Genomic DNA, 22,313 nt, shown 5'->3' on the forward strand with positions numbered 1-22,313 from the left:
AATATAGGCTTCCCAAAGACTGAGGATCCAGATTGAATAAGGAAAAAAAGGAAGCAAGTCAGCTAGCATGGACTAGCTCGGGCATCTCTGGATCTGCATCCTGGTCGTGGTGAGAATTGTTGCGCTTCTCCGTGCCCTCCCCACCAAAACACCCAGCTGACACAAACAATCCCTTCCTTAAGACTATTCTGCGGGCATTTTGTCACAAGGACACAACACTAACACAGGTGTATGGTAAAATGGACAGCCAAAGAAACCCACCCTGGCCCTGAAACCAGAGCTAGTGAAAGAAATCCACCCTGGCCCTGAGACCCGAACCAGTGAAAGAAACACTTTAGCCCTGAACCCAGAGCCAAAGAAACACCCTGACCCTGAAACCAGTGCCAGAAAAACAAACTTTGGCCCTAAAATCAAAGCCAGTGAAAGAAATATGCCCTGGCCCTGAAATTAGAGCCAAAAGGTTAAAAAAGGGCCAGTGAAAGAAACAGTTTGACCCTGAAACCAGAACCAAATATGCCCCTGACCAACTGAGCAGAAAACCAACCAATTCCCTGATCACGAACTGTAGCCAATCTGAGCTTGTCCAAGCTTAAGCGACTGAAATCTGACCAATTGGCACCCTGAAAAATCTTCTCCCTAGAAAAACTCCGCCCCTAAGAAGCTCCATATAAGCCCGAGCTTGTTCAATTTGCTTCTGCCTTTTTCTACCCTGACAGAAGCAACTATCTTGGTGGGTTCTTCCCTTTCAATACACCTCTTGAATGAGGTTTGGGTGACGACTTTCTTTCGCCAGAGCAGAGATGGAGTCTGGGTGGAGCCAAGCTCGGTTGTAACAGTTTAGCTGAGTTTTTGTATTCCGGGGACCTGAACAGAACTGTAGCAATCTCGGTTGGGGAAACCCTGCCCTGCCTCAGCAGAGTTGTTACATTGGGGAAACCTTTCCCTGGAGCAGGGTTCTAAGCTGCTACACTTACAGTGACTTGTGGTATTTATTCCTTGGCTCCCGACTTCAGGATCCCAAGGATTGCAATGCTTACAACAGAGAGAGGTTTGGTTTTTCTCACAAACTTCGTTGTGCAGATAGGAAATAGACTCACAGAGAAGAGGTACATGGCTCACCTTCCCATATGTGGGTTGTGAGCTTGAAGTTGCCGAGTGCATCGAGGAAGTCATGTTCCCCACCTGTTTTCCAAAGTGCCCCAACAGGACTTTGTAGGGCTGTTCACCCACGCAGCACTGGAGACACCCGTGGCTCAGGTCCTGCCTCAGGCTCTGGAAGTGGGATGGTAAGCAAGAAGGGAAACACATTCCTGGTGGAGCCACAGATAACAAATACAACAAAATACAGTTGTCCTTCAGTATCCTTGGGGATGGCTCCTAGAACACCCCACGGTCCTCACAAACAACGAACTCCAAGGTTGTTCAAGTGCCTCACGTAAAACAGCTTCGCGTTTGCACAGAACCTGTGTATTCCTCTTGTGCACTTCACATCAGCGCTACGTTACTTACGATACCTAATGCAATGCAAATGCTTTGCTACACTGTACTCTTTAGGGAACAATAACAAGGAATCATTGATCTATGCCGGGTCAGTAGAGTTGGAGATCTTTTTACAGCATGTTCTAAATTCACAGTTGGCTGAACTTAGGAATGTAGAACCAACCCATGAAGAGAGACAGAATGAAAAGTGCAGACTGTGGTCAGTGCAAGCAAAGCAGGGATAGAGAACTAGGGAATTAGGGGGCCTCAGGGAGGGGAGGGTGAAACTGTTTTATGGTTCGCTGTGGATGGGGACACAGGAGAGCTCCAGGAGGATTAGAATGTGCCAGTCAAACAGAGGCCTGGAAAGAACAGGAAGTAGGAGCTGCTCTGGGGGTGGGTCCCAGGAAGTAAAGGTATGAGTGACAGACGCTGAGCTGGCTGGAGAGGGATGAGGATCTGGATGCGGTCCAGAGGGCAGACACAGGGCTGCAGGTCCTGGAGGGGTTTGTTAGTCTGAGGCAGTGGTTTCTCAACCTGTGGGTCGAGACCCCCCAGTAGGCCGTCAAATGGCACAGGGATGGCATATTAGGTATCCTGCATTTCAGATATTTACATTATGATTCATAACACTAGCAAAACTACAGTTATGAAGTAGCAGCAAAAGTAATTTTATGGTTGGGGGGGTCACCACAACATGAGGAACTGTATTAAAGGGTCATAGCATTAGGAAGGTTGAGAGCCACTGTTTGAAGGGTAACAGAAGACCATTAAATAGGTTTTGGAAGTGACTAGCAAGACTCAAGTGCCATTACCACATGGATTATTAGGAATAGCAGGCACACACTGCTGCCACCCTTGCGTAGGTGGGACACACCAGTGACAGCAGGGGGTGGCAGAATACCTTTTTTTGGAGGTAGAATCGACAGGACATGGCAAGGAATTAGGTGGGTCTCTTGAGAAGGGGTGAGGCAAGGGTGACTTCTAGATGTGGCCTCGAACCTGTAGACAGCGGGCAAGGTTCGTTCAGAGATCATCTCCAAACTCCTGACTGTAACTTCCACTGTCCATCTTACTTCTGTCCACCTGCATCCTCAGGACAGAGTAGGTGCCCCACAAACATTCCTAGCTGAAGGCAGGCATGGCAAAGTGGATCCAAAAGAGGACTTTTTTTTTTTTAACATTAAAAAATGTTTTATGTGTATGGGTGTTTCGCCTACATGTATCTATGGGTACCACATGCATGCCCAGTGCCCTTGGAGGTCAGAAGAGGGCATCGGAGCCTCTGGAACTGGGGATAGAGATGGTTGTGTGTTGCCTCATGAATGCTGGGAACCAAACTGTGGACTGTAAGAGGAGCAAGGGTTCTTAACCCACAGAGCGGTCTCTCCAGCCCCCATTTTACAATTTGTACTCAGGTAGCTGACATTCATTTGCCATTTTAAAGTGCACAGTTTGGTGACATTTAATGCACTCACAATGTTGAACAGCCTTCCCCCCATATTCCCTGAATCCATTAGTCACTCTCCATTCCTCTCTTTTCCCAGGTCAACCAATAATCTGCTCACTCTCCATATCTTTTACAAACTTTGGATATTTCATATGAATGTAACCATGGAGTGTGAGACCTTTTGTATCTGTCTTTTTAAAAATCAGCATCGTATTTTGGTATTTGTTCACATGGTGGCACTTCCTTCTTTTTATTGGCTGAATAGTATTCCTTTGTGTGGGTGTATATCACATTTTCTCCATTTGTCCATTGAGGTTATTTGGCTTGTTTCTACCTTTTGGCTAATGTAAACAGCATTGTTAGGAACATTGGTGTGTGCAAGTACTGTGTGAGTACCCTTTTCAATTCTTATGAAATGAGCTTATGCCTAAGGAATAATAAGTGAATCATATGGTAATCTATGCTTAACTTTTTAGGGATCTCTAAATTGTTTCCAGACCTCTCAATAAAATTTTGCCAAGGAAAAAAAGAGGAAGGTCGGAGCCTGGGAAGCAGAGGGCTTTTCCTCTTCCAGAGGCCACACTAGACTTTACAATTAGGATCTACAGTCAAATGACTGGAATTCTCCGGGTTGCCTCCTAGTCCTCTGAGTGGGTAAATTGACTTTGGGGGCAGAGTGAGTTGTTGGTTCTGAAGCTCTGCGCGCACAGAGCAAGGTCTCCAAGTGAACCACTGGCCCTACTCCCCGGCTTCCCCGCCCCACTTGCCCGCAGCTGCTGCTGCTCTGTGTCCCCAGAGCAGAGTCCAATGCAGAGGCGTCCCCCTCAGCGGCTCGTGAACTACGACTCCCGGCAGGCACCTCTCCGGGCCGCCTCTCCTAGCCTGGTGCGCATGCTTTGGCAGACGTGGCACCGGGAACTCGGAGGCGGGGAGCGGCTGCGAAGTGGCGGTTGCTGTTGGCCGCGGTGGAGCTGGCGGGCGTGCGCGGGAGCCGGGCGCAGACGGCAGGAGGCGGCGGGGATGGCGCGGGCGTGGGGGCTGCTACTGGCGATCGGGGTGAGGCACCGGGCCGGCGACACGTGCGCTCCGCGTGGCCGTGGGCGCGCGCGGTCCGGGGTGGCTGGGGGCGTGCGCGCCGGGTGGCAGCGGGGTCCTGGTCCTCTGCGCCCCGCCCGGGCCGGGCCGGGTGATCCCTTGCTCAGGGTTCGCGGTCCAGCACAACTTTGCGGGGGCACAGGTCTGGGACGCCCTCAGCCAAGGCAGGACCCTCCCGGGCGGCGCCTGCACCTGTGTGAGTGCCGGGTGGAAGCTGCCCTCCATCTGAGCAGCAGGAGACCTTGCTCGTGGGTTGGACCCCGGGAGCAAGGGCGAGTGGCGGGCTGGGTGGGGTCGCCACCTCCAGGAGTTCTGCTCTCACACCCATGTGACGCCGGCTCCAGCCCGGGCCACTTTCGAGCAGTGTGGCGCCGCGGATCTTTAAACGGGTCTGCGTTTCTTCCACGAGATGGGGACAGTAAAGATACCCGCTAACGAGGTTGTCAGATGGGTCCGCGGAGGAGTCGGAGGGACAAGCTCCGCAGACTGCAAAATGATACTGGAGGGACACAGGAGTGGAGGAGGGGTGGACCGGGGTGCATACCGTGTGGGGATGGGAGACTTTCCGGGGCATCCCCCGGAGAAGTGGGGATGGGTGTGCCCCCGGGGCTGAGGTGTGGCTGTGGATGTGTGACGGGATGTTGTTGCCTTCTTCCACATCTCTCTCGTAACTTCTTGTCTTCCTCGTGTTGGGTCCATCCTCGTTACTCCCTCTACCACTACCATCAGTTCGGAAGACTTCCTGCCCCTGCCACTCTACTGTTTTCCCTTTGGGTGTGGCAAGGATGCTGGGCAGGTTGGGGGGAGGAGGAGTGAGTGGCTTTAAACACTTTTATTTCCCAGTGCCCTGTCCTTTGGGGGTCACCAGTAAGGAGTAGCCTCGAGGAAACTCCCTGTTCCCTGCTCTGTGTCCTCCCTCTAGGAGAGACCCTGTAAGGTGGTGGTGGTGGTGGCCTTGATGTTTGCCATCAGTTTCCTGGAGCCAGCAGGTCTGCCTCCCACCAGGATGTCAGTCCTTGAACTCTGAGGGAGGAGGGTTCTGCTTTCTTCCTTTTTCCCTCCCTCCAGTAAAAACAAGGGTTCAGGAGTCTGAACTTTTACTCTGTAAACATTTATCAACCACATTGTTTGCCACCGGGTTGAATTTTGGGGTGGGGAACAAACTACACTTTGTGCCTGCTGTCAGGTGTCAGCCTTCGGCTGAGCAGCAGTCAATCCTGTGAGCAAATAATGAGAGAAGGACAAGAGCAGGAAGAGCTCATGCCCTAACTGCTGGTAGCCTGCCTCGGGAGAGCCATACGTTATCTTTGAGGAAGAGTCCCTGTGGCATTCCTGAAGTGGGCGGAGCAAAGTCCAGGAATAATGTGTAGTATACTTCCAGGCGAGGTCTGCAGGTACCCCACGGGCAATATGAAAGAGCATTGAGGTTTGCCCAAAGCACTGGCAACTGGGAGTCCTAAACAGGCATTTTATGGCTCTTTCCCCTAAGCCTAGAGTTGACTTGGCAGGTGTGAGGTAGAGGGATGTGAGCCTGGAATCCAGCAGTGATAAGTGACTGCTGGTCGGGCCATGTGGATTTGATAAAGGCCTCCAAGGTCCCTGGGAGCACTTTGGGTTCTTTGTTCACTCTGGATTGACTGAAGGCCACTGGGTGTGGCTCAAGGGATATGAAAAAGTACTTACTGGGTCTGATGGCACAGGCTTGGAATCCAGGAGGTCTGAGGCAGGAGGATCGAAAGTTCTGTTTGGGCTACAGAGTAAGTTTAAGGGCAGCCTGGGTAGACCATGTTTCAAATGGGAAAATAGGGTGAGGGCTACAGCTTAATGACAGAGTGCTTGCCTAGCATGTGCTAGACTCAATTCTTAATACTGTAAAAAAAAAAAAAAAAGAAAAAGAAAAAAGAAAAAGAAAAAAACTTCAGTATCCCCCGTATCTATGGTCTCACTGTCCAGTTTTAAGTTATCTGTGGTCAGTAAGAAGAAGGTGGGGTCTGAAGACACAGCCCAGAGGGCAGAGCACTTGCTTTGTAAACTCGAAGCCCTGGTTTGATCCCAGCCTCACATAAACTGGGTGTGGTGCAAAGCCAGGCAGTTGGATCCGGAAGTCAAGGTCATCCTCAGAATTTCAGGCCAGGCACCATGTCTTAGAAAAAAAAGTGAGCATTGTACAAAATGATACTTTGAGAGACCACATTCACTTTTTATGACAGTATAGTAATAACTTCTGTGTTTCATTATTATTAGTTATTTTAGATCCCTGCCTAATTTACAAATTAAACTTGATCACAGATATGGGTGTGTGAGAGAAAAAGTCTATGTGTTCTGTACAATCTGCAGTTTCGGGCATCCACTGGAGCTTTGGGAGCCACCCTTCTCAAATAGAGGAAACTGTGATGGGAAGGGGTTTACAGAGATTTGAGTTCAGGGCTGCACATGTACTACATCTTTTATAAAAACAAAATATGGAAGTAATTTAATTCCTCAATAGTAGCGGTATGGTTTAATACCTTCTGGCCTCTTTCAGACTTTAGAAAGTAATGTTTCTTTGTTAGTTTGGGCATCTATAATAAATACACAGTAGACTGGGTCCTGATAATGACAGATTTGTTTGTCATTGTTTCAGATGCTGGATGACTGATGTCAGGGCCCTAGCTCAGTCAGGTCCTAAGGCAGATTCTCTTCCAGGCTGCTGACTGCTGATTTCTTGCATCCTGTGTAACAGAGAGGACCTGAGAGCTTTCTGGCCACTCCCCCTCCCACCCCTCCGTATTTTTTTTTTTTTTTTTTTTTTTTTGGTTTTTCGAGACAGGGTTTCTCTGTGTAGTTTTGGTGCCTTTCCTGGAACTCACTCTGTAGCCCAGGCTGGCCTTGAACTCACAGAGCTCTGCCTGCCTCTGCCTCCCGAGTGAGTGCTGGGATTAAAGGTGTGCACCACCACCACCACCACCACCACCACCACCACCACCACCACCACCACCACAACCACCGCCTTGCATGAGTCCTATTCATGCAGATTCCTTCCTAAGGCCCAACTCTTCATTCCCATCACAGTGTGGACGGTGTTAGGATTTCAACATATGAATTTTAGAGTACACCAAACATTCGGTCCGTTGCCGTGGTTGTAAGAAATACGCTTAATACAATGAATGCTTCTTGTTCAGATATGCTAAGTTGTGGATGAAGACCATCTAAAGAGGAAAAATGCTCAGTTATAAAAGCCAAGATACTGAACTAGACTTCAGAGAGGATGAAGCTGTGTACAAAGAACTACTAGAACGTTGAAATACTGATTGTTCTAGAAGGTGACATGGTGGGTGACTTTTGTTTGCTTCTTTGATTATTATTTATTATATTTTTTAAGTGAGATATATATGTATATATGTTTATTATCAGAAAAGTTTAAAAAAATTTAAAGGCTTTCTTGGCAGCCTTTTTTAGTCTTCTAGAAAAGTCCCCGGTGGTACCTGGGACAAGTTAGCCACAGAAGCTCCCAGACTAGAGAGGCCAGGACCACTTGACGGAAGAGTCCGCTTTCCTCCTGTACAGCTGGAGCTTCCTGCCCAGCCCTACCTTCCCCTAGGGCCGCACACACATGCTTTATTGTATAGTGGGCAATCCCAGGCTAGAGAACTGTCCTGTCAGGGCTCAGTGGCTGTCTCCAAGTTCAATGGCTCTCAAATGTCAGGCCAAGGACATTGCTTGGCTGTGGCAGAATTTTCAGTAGTGTGCAAACAGACCGCAAAAATAATAACAGTGGATGGATTTTTTTTTTAATGAATCCCAATATTTTCAGTTAAAAACTAGCCTAGGAGCTGGGTGGTGGTACACGCCTTTGATCTGAGTGCTCCTGAGGCAGAGGCAGGTAGATCTCTAAGTTTGAGATCATCCTGGTCTACACAGTCAGTTCCAGGATAGCCAAGGCTGCACAGAGAAACCCTGTCTCGACAAACTAAAATACTTTAAATGAATAAAACTTGTCTCGGGCTTTGGCTGTGGCTCAGTGGCAGAGAACTTGCTTAGAATGTGGGAGACTCTGGGTTCACTCCCCAGCAACACACACACATGTAGTTTTCCATGTCTGTATTTTGGATAGGATGTTTAGTGTCTTTGGAAACCGAACCTAATGGTAGTATATTGAGATTTCATATCAAAAGAGCCCATTCTTGGCCGGTGGTGGTGGCGCACGCCTTTAATCCCAGCACTTGGGAGGCAGAGCCAGGCGGATCTCTGTGAGTTCGAGGCCAGCCTGGGCTACCAAGTGAGTTCCAGGAAAGGTGCAAAGCTACACAGAGAAACCCTGTCTCGAAAAACCAAAAAAAAAAAAAAAAAAAAAAAAATTCTTGATAACATTTATATAAAAATAGACAATACATGTTATATTTACAAACACATTTACAAAATAGTCCATGAGCTGGTGACATCTGAGAAGTGGTCTTTACGTTGCGGTGCTGGGAATTGAACCCCGAGCCCCACGCACGCTAGACAAGCACTCTGCCCATGAATGACACCTCACCCCCCTCAGCCTTCAGCGGAGCCGAGAGGAGAGCCAGGCCTGCTGAATTATGAATTGTGTTCCTCCCCTTGCCCTTTCCAGCTTGCTTCCGGTGCATTGGTCCCTGTGGCGGCTGGAAGCTCAGAGCCCAGGGGATGGTGGGTGCAGGCTCGGAAGGCATGTTCGCCCCGTGGCCTCGCCTGCAGAGCTCTTAGGATACAGTCAGGCAGGTTCTCTTTTTTCCTCTGGCACCATTATATATTTAATAGGCCTTTGTGGGCTGGCCTGGGGACCTAATTGCCATTGATAATGCTGCTTGGAGCTTAGAGTGCACTTTTCCCACAGAAATAAACACATTACCAACGAAGTCTGCAAACAGATGTGTGGGGGTACATAGGTGGAGCTATATCGACGTGGAGGCCAGGTGCTGACAGCTGGGGATTTAGGCCAAGGGCAGGTGGCGGGTGCTGAGTGGCCAGAGATGGCCCCGGGAAAGAGTTGGTCTCACAGGGAGGGTGGAGCTCAGACCCTGTGACTGTTGCGATCCTTGCCTGGCTGTTGAGTGGTAGGCCCTTAGCCCAGGCGCCGGGCATGTGGGTGATGGAGGAGCATTTGGTGGAAAGAGTGAATGCTGCCCACAGGGAAGGAAGCCTCCAAGACTGAGATGTGAGCAAGAGAGGAGAGAGGTCCAGCTGGTGGGAAGCGGAGCCCAGAGTCTGGTGTTGGGGAATAAGAAGGGCAAAGTGGAAATGTCTGCCGAGCCCTGAGACTGGATTCTGTAGACCGGAGAGAGATGCAGGTGGTCCTTTTAATAACACCGTGGGACAGTGCATTGAGGAGAAAGGCTTTGCCCAGAACACTTTCTTCTTGCTTCTTCCCTCCTTGTTATGTGTTAGAGTCAAGTGTGATGTGTTGGAAAGCAAGCCGGCTTTCGGGCAGCTGATACTCTGTAGCTGCACCGCCTTGGGCCCTGCTTCACTTGTTTGTAAATGGTGGTAAGAGTATCCATTTTGCTGGGCGGAAACCATGAAAGAAGCGGGCAGCACGGGCCTTGGCAGCCGCAGGAGCCTTAGCCTCACAGCGAGCTGTTGAATACGAGGCATAGGACGTTGGTAAAGGGTAGTAGGTCACATGCATTGGTGGGCCAGACTAGCTGGTGTGAGCCAGAGACCATGTGATACAGGTGCCACGTGGTGGGGCCTGGTGGGGCCTGTGCTGCTGCTGGGGTTCTCCTTGGGGGGCCTCTTGCTGCGACCTTGACCTCCCCTCTTTGTGTGGAGACACCTGGGGATTGGTTGGGTGCCTACCAAGAGGCTGAGGGGTTAAGTCTCTGTTTCTCCTCCTTCCTTCTGAAAGTCGATCCTCTCTTGGGGCAGAGACACACCGAGCAGACCACATTAATCCCTAGAGGGTTTCACCCCAGCTTTGTGGTTTTGTTTTGTGGGGCAGTTCTGTGTGCTTGGTTTTGAAACCAGGTGGCCAGGTTAGAAACAGCTGGAAGAAGAACATAAGTTCCTTTACGCCTTGTATTGCCCTAACCTCTCGCTGCTGTATTTTGGACCCAGTTGGGGACAGAAGGAGTCCTAACGTTTTACCCCTACCCCCCACCCCGTTGGTTGTTGTTGCTCCCCTGTGGTGGGCTGCTCTGTCCCTTCTGCTGCTGGTCCTGTCTTGCAGCATGCTTCCAAGTCTCCGGCTGTTTGTTATAGTGACTGGAGTTGTGACAAATCTTATATTTGTAGAGGGGGACTTAGGGTTGACCCGGCTGATCCATGTGACCCTCTTCAGTGTGGTGTTAGGTCCTATGCTAATAATGGTGAGTTTAGCTGGTTAAATACTGTGACCCCAGAGAGGGATTAGTCTATGGATGAGGTGGGGAGCAGTGCCCTTTCATAAGAATGGAGGGTATGGAGCCGAGCGAGCTGGGCACACGTCTTTAATCCCAGCACTCGGGAGGCAGAGCCAGGCATATATCTCTGTGAGTTCGAGGCCAGCCTGGACAGACATGTCGAGCGACATCCAGGACAGACACCAAAATGATGCAGAGAAACCCTGTCTCGAAAAAGCAAACAAACCAAAAAGAACGGAGGGTATGTGGCTCCGAAGGTGAAGGCGCATTAGCTGCCCCGAGCGTTTAAGCAGCGGAGCTGGCCTTGTTTTTTTCTGGAGTGGCGGTATCACTTGCCCCGTAGCTTCCTGATGGCCATAGCATGGGAGGAGCCATTGGCTAGGTACCAGCTGGCTTCCTCCTCTCCAAGTAGCTCCGGTTTGTGTCCCCTTTGGCCACCCTCCGCCGCCGCCGCATGCCTGCCATCCAGCACTTCTTGCTCGCTGTTAGCTTTGCGATCGTGCACCGGGGGGCTAATGACATTCAGATGGCATGAGGTTAGAATAGCCTTTTTACATCTTCTTTATTCCTCGGAGTCACACTGAGGCCCCGGCTGTATGTGCAGTTTTCGGCTCATTACAGCTTTCTGGAGCAGGGGTGGAGTTCTGTCTCCTCCAGAGAGTGCCGCCATTCCGCTAGCCCTTCGGCGCCCCGTTTGTCAGAGGGTCCGTCAGTCCTGGTTGGCAGTGCTTGCTCACAGGGTCCAGGTGGAGAGCCATAAGAATCCTAGCCCAGAGGTAACCTCCATTGTTAGGTCAGGTAGGCAAGGGTCCCCAGGGGTTTTCTTTCCTTTCATCAAAGGGCCTCACCTTGCTGCATCCTGGGCAGAATATTCTAGGTGCCCATTGAGGAACTGGACCAGCGCCAGCATCCTAAGGGTGTGACAGGAGTTTGGCCATTTGACAGTCGCTGCTGCTGCTGCTTCTCCTCCTCCTCCTTCTCTTTCTTCTTCTTCTTCTTCTTCTTCTTCTTCTTCTTCTTCTTCTTCTTCTTCTTCTTCTTCTTCTTCTTCTTCTTCTTCTTCTTCTTCCTACTAGAATGGCTATTTCCTTGAAAACTTTTATGAGCCGAGTCCTGTGCTGAGACATTTGGGCTGTACTGATAAATGAGACCAGTGCCACCCTTCCTTCAGTGGCCAAGTCAAATATCGGTGACGTCATTCAGAGATGAGCTGTTGGGAGAGAAAGCACAGTAACAAGAGGATTGCCTTACCATCCCCCACCTGATGCAGGGAGCTGAGGAAAGGCTTCCCGGGGGCCAAGGGCCCCGTCTCAAAATAGTGTTTGTAAAGGTCTCAGAATGCATGGATTTATAAAGGAAAGCAGTTAGAAATACAACACATGTTGAGTAAGATGGCCGTAACTTGTTGGTAATAGATTTGCTGGGTTGGTGAGTCACGTAAGATCTGGATGGCAGGTTTGAGAATTTCTGTTATTTAGAGCGGTGGTCCTATGATAAACAGCACAGGAGCTCTCTGCTCCAAGAAAGGAAAGGTGACTTGGTGGAGTCAGTGACTGTAGTCACTGCTGGCATGTGCCACCTCCATTCTAAGCTGCAGTGAGCATTAGTGCATTTACAAGTTCGCTGATGTTGGCGGAATAAGGATAGACCTTTTCTCCACCCAAGGTCACAGACTCTCCTGCCTGGTGTGGTGCACACTGTATATAATAACATGTGGGAGGTAGAGGCAGGGGGTTCATGAATTGCAGGCCTGTGCCTGCATAGTGAAACATTGCTCCAAAATACTAGAGATGTAATGTAGCTCAGTGGTAGAGGGCTTACACAGAGGTGGAATGCATAAACAAAGCCCTGGGTTCGATCCTGTGCACCAAACAAGGTCAAGTTCATAGGTACAGATGCATTAAAAAAATTAGCCAAGATTTGGAAGTAAAAGAGAATTTGTAAACTTTATTTTTTTTCTTTTTTAGACTTACTTATTTTCATTGTATTAAGCGTGGGTGTTTTGCCTGCATATATCTGAGCACCATGTGCAAAGCCAGAAGAGGCATTGGATCCCTGGAACTGGAGTTGCAGACAGGTGTGAGCTGCTGTGTGGGTGCTGGGAATTGAACCTGGGTCCTCTGAAAGAGCAGCCAGTGCTCTTCACCACTGAGCCATCTCTCCAGCCCTCAGTCTGTGAACTTTTGATGTCATAGCATAGCGCAGTGTAAGAAGTCCGTCCGAAGGCTTTCTGCTGCCCTGGGGAGAGAGCTCAGCTTAGTCTTCAGGGCCCACAATCAGGACTGGGGGAGGCTACAATGATCTGTGTGAACCGGAAGAGAAACCCAATTGTTCCTAGTATCTAGTTTGGTCTTAAGTATGTTACTTTCTAACAACCTCTTTCAAAAAAGTATTTTTGTGCTTACCTCCTTATGTCCTCTTTTGACCTAGCCTTGTTATTTTAATGCATCTTTATTGTAAAACTTTGAAATATGCTCAGTGTTGGTTTGTATGGGAATTAGGTCTTTTTAACAATTAACTGATCCTTGAGCCCACAGTAAGAACTGCTGAGTGAGCAGATGTGATGACTAATCTCAGTTGTCAACTTGACACAGCTGGGAAGAGGGAACCTTGATCGAAGAATTGCCTTCATCAGACTGGCCTGTGGGCATGTGGCGGGAGAGGGGCATCTTCTTGGTTGCTGATTGATTGAGGAGGGCCCAGCCCCTTGTGGGCACTACCATTCCCTAGGCAGATGGGTCTGGACTGTATAAGAAAGGTAACCGAATGTGAGTCTGGGTGCTAGCCAGTAAGCAGTCTTCTCCTGGTTTCTGCTTTCAAGCTCCTGCCCTGCTTGAGTTCCTGCCTAGCCTTCTCTCAGTGAGGAACTGTGAACTGAAAGTGTAAGATGAAGTATAAACCCTTTCTTCCCCAAGTTGTGTTTGGTCAGAGTGTTTTTATCACAGGAACAGAAGGCAAACCAGGACAGCAGGAAGTGAGTGTGTTGCCCAGAACAGAGGCCTAGGCTGGAGACATTAGTTTTGGAGTGCTCTTCTACAGAGACATCTCTTGTGGAAAGTATGGGGTGGACAAAGGAGGGTACTGAGTGAGCCCAGAGAAGCCTCAGTGTATATATATAGAGGAAGAGGATGGGAGATTTAGAGGGGGGACTGGAGGGTCACAGAGGCCTCAGAGGCTTCGAGAACCTGACAGCCACAGGTGGGGTAGGGACATTGTTGAGCCATCTCAGTGGCAGGGGCCAGATTTCAGAGGGATGAGGACTGGACAGGGAAGTGATAGAAAGTTCTGACCATGAATGGGGATGGGAGTGACATGGGGAACCTGAGAGAGTGGTTTTAAAAGATGCATCAGTGGCAGCCTCTCCAGTCAGGCTGTAGCTAAAATCCACTTTAAGAGAGTGTGCTGATTTCCCCAGCAAAGGTTTGGTCAATAAACCTGAACCAGCTTATATACATAGAAAGAATATGTGCATAAAAACCTATTTCAGGGCCGTTCAGACCTGTAGAGTAAGGCCCAGAAATCTGTATTTACAGGAAGCATGTACTTAACAGTTCTGATACTGCTGTGCGTGGTAGCACATGCCTTTAACCCTAGCTCTCAGGAGGCCCTGGGAAGAGGCAGGAAGATCTCTCTGTGTGTGTATGAGGTCAGCCTGGTCTACACAGGGAGTTCCAGGATAGCCAGGGTGGTACAGTGAGACATCTCAAAAAAGGGGAAGGAGTAGGATGTAGCTCCGAAAATTTGTGGTGTTTTAGTCAGTTTCTTGTGGCTGTAACAAAATGTCCAAGATAATTCACTTAGGAGGAGGAAAGGCTTATTTTGGCTCCGGGTTTCCTAGGTTTGAGTCCGTGATCTCTGGGCCCCATGGCTTGGGTTTGTGGTGCTACCATCTGTTACAGCAACAGCCTGTGGAAAAGGCCTGTATACCTTATGACGAGTGTGAAGCAGAGCAGGAAGGAGCCCGAGTCCTAGGATTCCTTGGCTTTGCAATAATGTACTGCAGTTGGGAGCTAAGCTTTGTACTCTTGGGCCTTTGGGGAACATTCCAAACCCAAACTATAGCAGGGAGCGTTAATTTGTGTGGCAGACAGTCGTTTGGCAGGCAGGGTTACTGCTCTCCACTGACTGGGGCGGCATGCCATGCTGCCACTGTATCGCCAGTGTCCTGCCGTGTCACTTGGCCCGAGCCCATGAAGTTTTCGGTATTCTGTGAAGGGCTCCCAGCGAACTGCAGGCATGCAAGTTCACGGAGGAAGATGGATCAGGCTGTCACGGCTCTTTTCAGTTCGTCACCCTCAGTGACTAGAGGGGAAAGAGAACTTGCCTCTGGCCCCCTGGCTCTTTTTCTTAGGGAATGGGGGAGAGCGCCAGAGATGTCTGTGGCAATGTTCCCACGGCCAGGTGTAGAGAAGAATACAGGATCTTTGTTCACACACTGGGCAGGCTCTGCATGTGCCCTCTTAGGCTTGGCCTGAGGCGAGTCTTTTAATTGCTTTGAACCTCAGTTTTCATGCCTCTAAAGTGTGTGTGTGTGTGTGTGTGTGTGTGGTTCCGCTCCCCACAGCAGTGGTTTAGAGCCAGAACATGTACACATCTTTTTGGGGTGCTGGTGGAGGTACTGGGGATTGAACCCAGGGCCTCACACATGCTAGACGTAGAGTGCTCCGTCAGTCTCCCACCCTGTGTTCAACACAAGTGGCAGATGTAACTGTTTCTCTGAACGCTTAGTCTCGCCACCTATCAGGCGTCCTGATGTTTCTGTTTCATGTCATCTGAAAAAGATGCAGGTGTCACCCGCTAGATTGATTTTATGACTGCTTCTGAGTGGAGACCGGAAGGCTGGAAACGTGGGTTGGGGAACAGAATGTGGTCGTGCGTATGAAAGCATGCCTGTGTACTGTGTGGGTCAGGAGCACTTGAGTTGCTTTTTTTTCTTATCAATTAGGGAAGCTTTGAGGCTTGATTGGGTTTCCAGAGTGGGAATTCACCTCCTCCTCCCCTGTTCCTCTTCTCCCTGCCCTCCCCACCTCTCTAGTTCAGTGTTTCTACCAGTTCATCCTCGTTAGCAGGCCTGGCACACCGGGCTGGCAGTCACCCAAAGCCCTCTTGGCCCTAGAAGAGGTTTTCCAAAACATTAAAAGCCTCAGGGACTTACGTCTTGGTTAAATGCACTGCAGTTGCAATTTCAGGATAAGCAAACCTGTTTTTATAGGCTCCTGGATCAATTGTCCTGCCCCTGACTTGTCCCTGGTTGACAGCCACATTGGTGCTGTGCAGAATACAGGGAGAAGCTGGCTTGTGCAGTCTTTAGTATTTCTCCAAGGAAACAAAACACACACTGAGGATTCTTAGCCGAAATGATGGGGTCAGAAGTATTTTGGATTTCAAGGTTGTTTTTTTTTTTTTTTTTTTTTTAAATCTTTTTGTATACATAATGAGATCTTGGTGATGAGTTCCATGTCTGAAGATCATTTCCCTTTCAAATGCATCTTGTATGCATAGCCTGAAGGTAATTTTATGGAATATTCTTTTAGCGTACCTGCATTTGCACTGGGACACATTAGGTGTAGTTGGATGTGCGATTGTCCACTTATCATGTTGATACTCTAGAAGTATTGTGTTTGGACCCAAGCATGGCGGCACAAATCTGTAATCCCAGCGCTTGGGAGACTGACCAAAGAGGGTCACTGCCAGCCTGTGCTACACAGACCTCGTTTTCAATTTTCCGATTCCAGATGTTCAGCCTGTCTAAGAATGTAGCTAGCTTTGTGTTTACAGGACAAGGATAGCCTGTGACCTTTGTTCCACTCTGGGTGCGAGGGTCCTTCAGACTTGGGTCTGAATCAGAGGTCACTTACTTACTCTGTAACCCTGAGCAAGTGTTGCAGCTTTAGTGCTGAGTACCTCCTAAAGGCCCACGTGGAGGTCAGGAGACACATTGGACTCCCTGGAACTGGAGTTATGGGCCACTCTGTGAATGCTGAGCATCGAACCTTGGTTCTCTGCTAGAGCGAGCAGCAAGGGCTCTTAACCACTAAGCCATCTCTCCAGCCCTTCTTCTTAATACACACCTAGCTCCCCCACCACCTGCAGCTAGAGGCATGTGCTTGTCCTGTCCCCCCCCCCCCAATTCAGGGACTCAGGACGCTTTAATTGTATTTCAAAGCCTACTGGGTAAACAATGACATCAGAAACTGGTGATGTGACTCCCAAACTTACTCTGTGGTTCAGCCTTCCTTGCTGGTTTGTGAGCGGTGCTCTGCCATGTGGTTGGTGGCAGATGCTTAGGATGCATCCTTTGAAAGAGCATACGTTACTTATATTTAAAAATTAGGCTTATTTTGTCTAGCCCCTCATCCATGTTATAAGAATTCGCTAGGCGAGTGTTACATGCAGGATATTTTTTGGTTTTTCTTTTCATGGTGTCTATGGATTGAACCCAGGACCTTGTGCCTGCTAGGCAAGTGCTCTACAGAGCCACAGCCCCAGTCCTGTTTTTCTTCAAATTCTATATACCAGTTCCTGTAAAGGAAAAAAAACAAAACAAAACAAAAAAAAAAAAAAAAACAAAGCAAAAAAAACAAAAAAACAAAAAAAACCCCAAAAAAACCCAAACTCCCCCAAACTAAAAACAAAACCAATCAGCTTCCCCACAAACGAAACAAAACAGAAAACTCGTGGCCTCTGAAGTCGAGGAGCAGCCAGTAGGGCAAGGGCAGGAGGACAGGTGGGCACTGTGTGTACATGGAAAAGTGCTGGCGTGCCAGAGCAAGCGGGCGGGGTCATGCCTGTGGGAAGTGATGGTGGCATCTGAGCCCTCTCTTATAGCCATTTCTATTTTTTCTTTCTTTTACTGGGCAGGTTGTGTGTGTGTGTGTGTGTGTGTGTGTGTGTGTGTGTGTGTGTGTTAGAATGTGTACACTCACATGTGGATGTGGGTGTGAATGCATGTGCGTGGCGGCCAGAGGTTGGTGTGTGTTGAGTGTCTTTCTCAGTCAATCTTGTATATTGAGGCAGGGTCTCTCACCTGAACCCAGAGCTGGTTTGGCTCATCTGTCTAGCCATCTTACTCCTGGGATCAAATCTCCCCTCCGGAGTGCTGGGTTTCCAGCCAGCCAGCCCCACATCTGATTACATGGGAGCTGGGGATCTGAACTCCTGTCTTCACACTTGCCACAAGTGTTTTACCACTGAGTGATCTCCCTAGTGCTGTCCCGAATCCCCAGCAAGTATTTTTGTTTTGTTTTGTTTTTCTGTTTCTCAAGTGGAAATAGTGCCAGCCTTACAGAAGAGGTGCATGAAAAACGAATATAAAAGGTTCTCATACACCCTTTATTCAGGAGCCATGACTACATTTGATCACATTTAGTTAGACTCTTCCTCTGCATGTATAATGAGCACGTATGATGTTCTTTGCTCCTTAAATGCTTCAGAGCAGTCACGTGACACAGCAGTGTTTCAGCCCTATTGAGCTGCATTTCCCAGAATTAACTAATTCCTGTCATTAAGCAATGCATGACTGTATTTCCTAAAACGTGGGAATATTATCTTACCTAACAATGCAATGATCAAAATCAGGAAAGGAGAACGGATGGCCTTTAGTGGCCCCTGGGGAATGAGTCCAGGAACCCTGCCGATATGAAAATCCACGAGTGCCAAGATCCCTAAGACTAGTACAGTGTTTTATACATATGTAACCCTGTCTGTGCACTCCGAGTCATCTCTGGCTTGCTTGTGATGCCTGTACAGGGTAAATGCTGTGTGAACATCAGCGTGTTGTTGGGGCTGTGACGAGAACAATCATTCTATGAGTCCTTCCAGGCTAATTCTTAGGAGTGCTTTCGATCTGAAGTTGATGGAATCTGCAGGTGTGTCAGCCACAGATTCATAGGGCCAACTCTGCAATGGGGCCCAGGCTCAAACCAGTGTGCCCAATGTCCTTTGGCTCTCGTTGCCCTGGGGTGACTCCTCCCTTGTCTCTTGTGACCTTGACATTTTTTTGAAGTGTTTTTTGTACAGCTTGAGATTTTTTTTGTTTGTTCATTTGTTTTTAAGTTTTAAAGTAACTTTTTAAAATTACATTTAATTATTGGGGGGTTGTGCATGCATATTGGGGTTAGAGGATAACTCATGGGAGTCCATTCTCTTCTTTTTTTTTTTTTTTTTTTTTTTTTTTTTTTGTTGTTGTTTTTTTTTTGAGACAGGGTTTCTCTGTGTAGTTTTGGTGCCTGTCCCGGATCTTGCGCTGTAGCCCAGGCTGGCCTCGAACTCACATAGATTCTCTCTCTGCCTTCCGAGTGCTGGGGTTAAAGGCATGTGCTACCATCCAGGTCCCATGTTCTTCTATCGCGTGGATACTGAATATTGAACTTAGATCATCAGGCTTGGCAGCAAGCTCCTTTACCCACTGAGGTATCTCGCTGATCCTGTTTATTTATTTTTGTTTTGACAGGATCCTGCTTTGTTGTCCAGGCTGGCTTCTAACTCTCAATCCTCCTGCCTCAGTCTCCCGCTTGGTGGGATTACAGATGTGAGCCAGCATACTCAAGCTACAGTTTGAGTCTTGATGTTTCCATTCAGTGTATCACAGCAGGAGGCCATTGTCTTATTTTGCACCATTACTGGTGATGTTAACAGCCCCTTACTTAGGAACTTTCATGTTTTGCCACAATACAGTCGAATTTCTTCACTGGGAGACTCTTTGAGAGATCTTTTTATAATGTAGCCAAATGGTGGTAATTTTTTTTTTTCTTTAAAAATTGAAATCAGGGCTGGAGAGATGGCTCAGTGGTTCAGAGCACTGGCTGCTCTTCCAGAGGTCCTGAGTTCAATTCCCAGCATCCACATGGCGGCTCACAACCATCTGTAATGGGATCTGATGCTCTCTTCTGGCCTGCAGGCATACAGACAGACAGAGCACTCATACACATAAAATAAATAAAATACAAAAAAAAAAAAAAAAGGACGTCAAACGTTCTTATTATGTCGAGTTATAAAATAGAGAAAGAAGCATGCAGCTCTCCAAGGGCAGCCTTAGGTGCATTTCATTCTCTGCCAGTCTTTTCTGAATGTCACTTTGTTTGCTTAGCGCTGCGGCCATGCCGTGAGGGTTTCTTTTATTTCTTTTTCTGTTTTAACTTAACCTCTAGGCAAATGTTTTCGAGTTGTCCCACCATCCCTCTGTGCCACGGTGTGCCGCCACTCCCCTGCGGTGGGGCGTTTGGGTTGTTTGCACAGATTTGACTCTCGTCCATGTTGGGGTTGTGTGAGTCATATCCGTGCCAGAAAGCTCGCTCATCCCCTCAGGACAGCCCCTCAGAAGTGGATCCACCGAGTCAAAGGGCACACGCACTTTCAAGAGACCCGCTACCTCATGCCAAGCAGCTTGCCAGAAAAATTGGATGTGTTAGGTTCCTGCCAGCACTCTGACAGTTGGGATCCATATTTTAAGGCTGGGCTAATGGTGCCCCGGCCTTCTTCTCTCTTTTTCAACTGTGGCCCACCAGCAAAGAGTTGTGTGATTAATATCCCGTATTCTGAGTTATGAAAGCAAGGGTACTTATTTCCAAAAATAAATCACAGTGCCAGGGAGTGCATTAATTTTCTCAGGCGGTACAGTGTTCAGCAGCAGGCTGAGCTCTGACGTCACATGTCTCAGGAAGACCCTTCAGAATGCGGCGTGACTTGAGATCTCAGGTGAGGACTTAGGGTATTTAACTAGGGTCTCTAGAGAAGATGGTAGTCTTCGGCATGTCAGGGCTGTAGCTGGCCTGGGGAGGGAGGAGCTTAAACTTCCCTTGATTAGCGTTGTTCAGGGAGACCCAGGCAGGCCAGAGGGTGTTCATGTGGTGAGGTCCGACAGTCGTCTTCTGTCTCATCCATCTTGTTCCGGAACCTTCTAAGGGATGAGCTGGCCCCCTTAAGAGGAAAGGGCCAGAGAGGGGAACTGGAGAGGTCCCAGCTGGTGGTTACATGTGTAGGGAGCTGACCTGATCAGAAATGCCCAGCCAAAGTGCCGATGGTCAGGAAAGGCACAGGCATGCAGAGTCCTCCACAGTCCCTCTCCATCTGAAGTGGGGCGCAAGGTTTGGTATTTCAGGTGCTTCCGAGAGCAAATGTTAGTATTTTCTTGTTGAGGCTGCTATTTAATAGGGTGCTCAGACCTATTTGTGTGTGTTCTAGAAGGTCTAGATGGATGGTGCTTCAGGAAGACCATTTACTCCACTCGTGTTCAAGGCTGGAGAGGGAAGGTTCCCCCGGTTGTGTGAGGGAACCTTCTCATTTCAGCAGGCTGCCTGAGTTCCAGCCCTCTTGGGTAACTGCAGCTGGCAGGGAGGAAGAGGGGGTTTAAGAAGACTCATTTCAAGCCGGGCATAATGGTGCAGTGAGTTCGAAGCTGGCCTGAGCCTGGCCTATGTAGGGAGACACTGTCTTAAAACAAACAAACGACTCCTGTTAGATATCTGCTGAGGACTGTCCTTAATCGTTACCACATAATACGTACACTTACATCCCATGGTCTGGGATTTAACCAAAGGGTCACATTTGGTGCAGGGAAGTCTTCGAGGCAAGGCTTTCATTGCGGTGGCCACAGCACAAGGAAACGAGCTGCCTCTTGAGAAGGCAATCTTGCCTCCTGGGTAGTCGCAAGATTAGGCGTATCTAATGCTACCATTGGGAAGAACTTCGGAAAGAGCTTTAGCCCTTCCGTTTGCAGAGAGGGAAGCAGACTTCGAGGAGAGGTGACCTACTTACTCATGGTCACTCAGCCGGTAGCTGACGCGGTCAGTACCAACTCTGTGACTCCACTGCCGCTCCCAGATCTGGGCTCTGAGTTCAAGACCAGCCTGTTCCTCCGACATCCGGTTGAGACCCTGTGTGTCTCTACCCTTCAGTCCCTTTACCACACGTTTCTTCAGTGTCTAGACATCCAGATTCTGACATTTCAAAGCTATTTTGAGCAAAATGTGGGTTAAACTAAATTAAGCTGGTTTCTTCGCGGCTCCCAACACAAGAAGGGAATCTTTACTCAGGTGACAGAGGAAAAAGGCTTGTGCCCCACCTCCACCCCTCCTCCTAAATGTTAAACTTGGGTCCCCAAGTCTTCTCCTTCTGCAAGCCGCTTTTACATAATTGACTGTCCCTGGCTCTGGGACTTGCAGAGAGGATTGTGAATCTGTAATGACAGCAGCTGCCAGTTACAGGGGATGGGGAGGGTGTGGGCACATGCCCTGGAGACAGCATTTCTTCTTTTCTTTCTTCTTGTATTTCTTTTTTAGGTGGAGGGTATAATGTGACAAGGACCATTGTCCCTGGTTATTTTCTAGGCGCGTAGAATGGATGACTCAGTGGAGAGAAAGGGGTTTTTGGTGTGCCGTGGGCAGGTGGGGTGTGGGCACCAGGCAAGGTGAAGTGGAAGGGAGCTCTGGCACCTAGCACACAGGCCCTGCTGGGAACAAATCAAGGGTTACCGCCTCATATAAAAGGTCTGTACCCTCAGTCCTGGGAGCCCTGGTCAGTCCCGTGATTCCTCCCGGACTTGAAGAAAGCAGAGTTATTAGTTCTCTTGCTAGGAAGTGGCTCCTTTTCTCTGTGGCTGGTTAGGCCAGGATCCCCAGGGGGGTGAAAGGATCCCATAGACCCGCTCTGGGCAGGTGTCATGAACAGGTTGAAGCCCTGGTCCTTGGTCACCTAACTGCTGGTCCTCTGTCCTCATGGGTAGAAGGACACAAGTACCCACCTGCTGGGTTTACCCTGGCGGTAAACTAGTCACCAGGCACAGCAACCTGGCAGGGCTCTAAATGTGCTGTGTGACCCCTACAGCAGGTCACTGTGCAGATGGCCAAAGACACCAGGTTTTCTGGGGCTGAACGTGCGTACGTGTGCATGCTTTCCTGCCTGGACCTGTGGCTCTGGCTGATTGCAGGCGAGGCCTCCGGAGGAAGAGG

At 49.0% G+C, this 22,313-nt stretch overlaps 1 protein-coding gene across 1 annotated transcript in view; it reads left to right on the forward strand.

Moving 5' to 3' along the window:
- The first annotated feature begins 3,726 nt into the window (after positions 1-3,726).
- The window catches only part of Pdia5 (protein disulfide isomerase family A member 5), a 94,534-nt gene continuing 75,947 nt past the window's right edge, over positions 3,727-22,313 (forward strand). Inside the window, exon 1 of the mRNA XM_028886316.2 lies at positions 3,727-3,985. Within this exon, the coding sequence (XP_028742149.2) occupies positions 3,737-3,985 (249 nt within the window). The 5' untranslated portion in view covers positions 3,727-3,736. The remainder of the gene's footprint in view (positions 3,986-22,313) is intronic.

This window comes from Peromyscus leucopus, chromosome 12 (assembly GCF_004664715.2).
Source record: "Peromyscus leucopus breed LL Stock chromosome 12, UCI_PerLeu_2.1, whole genome shotgun sequence".
Taxonomy (NCBI): domain Eukaryota; kingdom Metazoa; phylum Chordata; class Mammalia; order Rodentia; family Cricetidae; genus Peromyscus; species Peromyscus leucopus.